Source organism: Sinocyclocheilus anshuiensis, unplaced genomic scaffold (assembly GCF_001515605.1).
Source record: "Sinocyclocheilus anshuiensis isolate Anshui unplaced genomic scaffold, SAMN03320099.WGS_v1.1 scaffold874, whole genome shotgun sequence".
NCBI classification, from domain to species: Eukaryota; Metazoa; Chordata; class Actinopteri; order Cypriniformes; family Cyprinidae; genus Sinocyclocheilus; species Sinocyclocheilus anshuiensis.
In genome coordinates this window covers 1394945-1399852 of record NW_015538065.1, presented here as the reverse complement: position 1 = coordinate 1399852, position 4908 = coordinate 1394945, and the positions used below count along the sequence as shown (strand labels likewise).

The 4908-nt window shown below is 37.3% G+C and overlaps 1 protein-coding gene across 1 annotated transcript in view; it reads left to right on the top strand.

Annotated features, from left to right (window-relative positions):
• The window catches only part of LOC107683578 (chromodomain-helicase-DNA-binding protein 3-like), a 65512-nt gene that overhangs the window by 19445 nt on the left and 41159 nt on the right, over positions 1–4908 (top strand). The window contains exons 25-29 of the mRNA XM_016479651.1: positions 545–722; positions 2043–2129; positions 3001–3086; positions 3489–3622; positions 3748–3892. Coding sequence (XP_016335137.1) covers positions 545–722; positions 2043–2129; positions 3001–3086; positions 3489–3622; positions 3748–3892 — 630 coding nt within the window. The remainder of the gene's footprint in view (positions 1–544; positions 723–2042; positions 2130–3000; positions 3087–3488; positions 3623–3747; positions 3893–4908) is intronic.

Genomic DNA, 4908 nt, shown 5'->3' with positions numbered 1-4908 from the left:
TGTGTGCAATCAGTGCAATGGATGATGGGAAATGTAGTCCAGGGTATAGTGTAACAGTCTGTGTGGTGTGAGAGTCCATGTAGTGAGCGGGTGACCTCTGGTGGTGAGTGAACGGAAGTTCATAGACCGGATTCGTGACAACTGGTTTTACTGTATTTTTGATCAAATATATTTAGCCTTGGTGAGCATAAGAGACATAAAAAATAATACTGACCACAAAACTTTGAACAGTAGTGCAAAAATAGACAAAGATTTTTGACACAGTAATAGTATAGAGCTATAAAAGTAATGTGTATAGCATGTCTCAGATAATTTAGTCTCGCAAGAATGTAATTAGAAATGTTTGAGTTATATTTATATTTGCATATAGATATTTTCTGAAGCTCTATACTAGGATACTGAAGATTACTGGGGTCTTTTTTCAGCAGAAACATCTTAAAAGCAAGAGACTTGGTCTCCATTTTCTCTCCATTGAATATTATTGGTGTCTTATTATTGGAAACAAATGAGATATTAAGGAGATCTCATTTGCTGTTGTGTCCAGATAGAGGAGATCGAGAGAGAGATCATTAAGCAGGAAGAGAATGTGGATCCTGATTACTGGGAGAAACTCTTGAGGCATCACTATGAACAGCAGCAGGAAGATCTGGCCCGCAATCTCGGCAAAGGAAAGAGAGTCCGCAAACAGGTTAACTACAATGACGCGGCTCAGGAGGACCAAGGTACAGTTTTTTCAGCATAACAATTTGAGTGAAAGGTTAAACAAATGAATTTCAGTACTTTCTTTGGAATGTTGCATTTTATTTCAGTAACAACAGCTCTTGAACTCCATGAACTTTGCAAGTTTTTTTTTTTGTTTTTGTAAAACCTGATGATCATGTTCTCCAGCATAATTTGAGAACAATCCAAAGAGCAACTTGTGCTTAAACGGAAGAACATCTGACTGTGTGTACAAAGGATGATCTATGTAACAATTTCCATAATTTGAATATGGCCTAAAAAGAGTCAGTCATCTGAAATATTTCTCCATCTCATGTCAAAATGTTTCTTTGTTTTAAGTTTGTCAAATTGAATTTTGAATCCCTGATTTTCAGTGTGGTCTCAGACTTTTGGAGGCCACTGAATTTTAATTAGCCCATTTTTCTTGCCTTTTATTACAATAAACCATGTTTGTGCTTCTCATATAAATGCAGCGTATTATCTCATATAAATCTCCAAAATTACATCTTGTAGCAGCTTCATTTTTGGCATGTGGTTTACTATGTTACTTTTGATTGAGTGGGACAGAAAGGCTATATCCCACACACTGCTGTTTTGGTCAGGTTAGAACAGCCACATGCAGTTGATTCAAAAATGGCTACATCCACAACACCCAGGTGATGCCGAAGTGTGGCAGCTTTTCATTTATGTGTCAAAAAAGAGAAAAACAAAACGGTCAGGAAAAAGACAAATAACAGAAATGAAAAAGGAGGTTTTCTCCAGAAAGGAACAATATAGAATTTTTGGTTTTCTGATGGCGCTTACAGCTGCATAATTACAGTGATAACTGAGATAAACTCTAGGTACACATACTTTTCTTTGTGTATCCAAGCAGCCTGAGTTGCAGGGTCATAATGTTGCAGCATCTTCTCTGCAGAATATATTACATGTGCACAGAAAACAATCTGCTGGCCTTTTTAAACGTTTGACAGCAGCCTGTGCTTCAATCATTGACATTTGTGGGTTTTCATTTTGGTTTAAACAGCCCTGTGTTTTCCTGTAGGACTAAATCATTCTCTCTGACAGCTGAATTTGAACAGAATGCCTGTGCAGGGTTAGATAAGTGGAGATACAGAACATTTTGTCACAAAAGAGCCAAATTTGAAACGATCACATCTGTCTTTTTTCCACTGTTGGAGAGCGTTGCCAAACTGATATATAAGATTTTGGTTGGGCTTTATTTGAAGGTTCTGGTGAATGGAAATTGTTTGACTACTGCTAACCATATTCTGCACTGTGGTTTGTTTATTACTGACAGTGCTCTTTTCGATATGCTTTTACAGAGTGGCATGCTGACATTTCAGATAACCAATCAGAATACTCAGTGGGCTCAGAGGAGGAAGATGAGGACTTTGATGAGAGACCTGAGGGTGAGGAGCAAGCAGACACACTCTCGATTAATATTCACATATTGTTCTTAATATAAATAAAAAGAAACATAATACAATGTTATAACTAATAATTAAATATCATGTTATTATCAACCAAACTTATTCTAAGTTATTTATAATTAGGTTGGAATGATGTTCAACTGAACTAAAAATGAACAATATGTTTACAGCGTTAATTAGTTTAGGTTATTGTTATTTCTACATATACATGATACAGTTTTAACTTTTTTAAGCTGTATAAATTGATATTAGTTGATGTATAATGAATGAATAAGAATAATATTATATTTATACAATATTACATTTATAAAACAATACTATGTTTATAAATTAATATTAATGTTAAAGCTGTAAAAAATTGTTGCGCTGGAATGGACTATATATAAACCCCCTAACCAAAGTATTAAACTATTAAAACAATTTCTACATATACAATATACTATTGTTTAAGTATTAAAATATTAAAAAATTACATTAAAAACCGTTTGTGCTATGGACATTGCAGCTTAAATCATGCAGTTTAGGAGAGATGCTATTACTGTACTCACAGTGAGTGTTGCTCGTGCAAGCTTCACTTATAAATGTACAAATATAACTGCTAAGCCCCACGTTTTGGCCCCTTTTGGATTTTCATTAAGACATTCATTTGCTCCTTTTGGCACCTTGTTGGGACGTCTTGTGGTTTTGTCTGGTTTTGCTATTCTTCTGGAGGCACATTCACAGTTTATGTATTGCAGCTGTTCAGGATAATGTATCCTTCCTGTGCTGTAACCATGTTTCCTGATGCTGGCTCAGTGAGATGGACATGTTGAACTGATCTCTTGGCTGACTCTCCTCTCCCCTCGTCCAGGTCGCAGACAGTCACGCAGGCAGCTCCGAAACGAGAAGGATAAACCACTGCCACCCCTGTTGGCCAGAGTGGGCGGCAACATTGAGGTATCGTGCAGCTATTCTTTACTTGTTCGTTTGTGTTGGCACAACTATTGTAAATGGCCATTAAAAGATGCATGCTCAGTGTAAAATCAACACAAGCCTATTGGTCACAGTTTAATGTGATTTATAGTGTATTTTCCAAGTGTTTGCTTATCTGGAGGTCGCCTGCGTGTCCAGTATATACAGCGTCTCTGGATCAGTGCCTCTTATAATTAAATTGACTGACATAGAGCTGGAGATAACAGGGCTGCATTTTTCCAGTTTTGAGAACTTCCCAGTAACGTTTCATAATGTCAATAAAATCATGTCTGTTTTTCGTATAAGGCCTGATTAGATTAAAACAATTTACATAAAAATGCAATCTGTCATCTTCTGCCTAATCGTGTGTCTGTGTGTGTTGGTCAGGTATTGGGCTTTAACACGCGCCAGAGAAAAGCCTTCCTGAATGCCATCATGAGATGGGGGATGCCAGCTCAGGACGCCTTTTCCTGCCAGTGGCTCGTGCGAGACCTCCGTGGAAAGAGTGAAAAAGAGTTCAAGTATGACTTTCTTTACCAGTAAATGTGTTTGGAAAATGTCATTTGATACAGAAGTGTGTAAACTTCAGACTTGGGCACTGCTAAGGAAACTTTTCTCTTTTCCATTTACTTTGTTTCTCTGGCAGGGCGTACGTGTCGCTCTTCATGAGGCACCTCTGTGAACCGGTGGCTGACGGTTCAGAGACGTTCGCTGACGGTGTCCCGCGCGAGGGGCTCTGCAGGCAGCCGGTTCTCACGCGGATAGGGGTCATGTCTCTGGTAAAGAAGAAGGTGGGTCTGTCACATTTCAGAGTGATAATAGTGCTTTTGGATGAAATAAAATCAAATATATAATTATATACACTACCATTCAAAAGTTTCAAATAAATGCTGTTCGCTTCTATTCATCAACAAATACTGAAAAAAATGGGTCATGGTTTCCACAAAAATGTAAAGCAGCACAACTCTATTCAACATTACTTGAGTTTAGTGTAATGGCTGATGGAAAAAAATTCAGGAATAAATTACATTTTAAAATACATTAAAATAGAAAATGGTTGTTTTAAATTGTAATAATATTTCACAATTTTACTGTTTTTACTGCATTTTTGGTTTAAAATGAGCATAAATGAGCATAAGAGACTTCTGCCAAATTTTTGACTGGTAGTAAATGTTCTTAATATTAATCTTTTAAAGGGGTCATATGATGTTGCTAAAAAGAACATTATTTTGTGTATTTGGTGTAATGAAATGTGTTTATGCGGTTTAAGGTTAAAAAAACACATTATTTTCCACATAATGTACATTATTGTTTCTCCTCTATGCCCCGCCTTTCTGAAACGCGTTGATTTTTACAAAGCTCATCAGTCTGAAAAGCAAGGTGTGCTGTGATTGGCCAGCTATCCAGTGCGTTGTGATTGGCCAAATACCTCAAGCGTGTGACGGAAATGTTACGCCCCTCACTATATTGTGATGATGCCCTGTCAGGCCGGAGTGATGATTCAAAAACATGAAAACCCATTATAAACGAGGCATTCGTTGCATCCAGTGGGGACATAATTATGGATTATAATGACTTATACTGTCTTTTAACGCACTGCGTTGCATCTCGCCGCGTAAACATAAAACCATGTCTGCATTTGTCTGCATTTGTGATCGGAGAAATGACAAACAACAAGCCCTATTCTACACTGCCCAAAACTCGCGTTTGAATCGTCAGTGACAAATTCTTTAATATAAAAAACTTACTTGCAGTCTGTGAGTCAGAACAGCCGGCATTGTAGTCTACTCTACCAGGATCAGGAAAC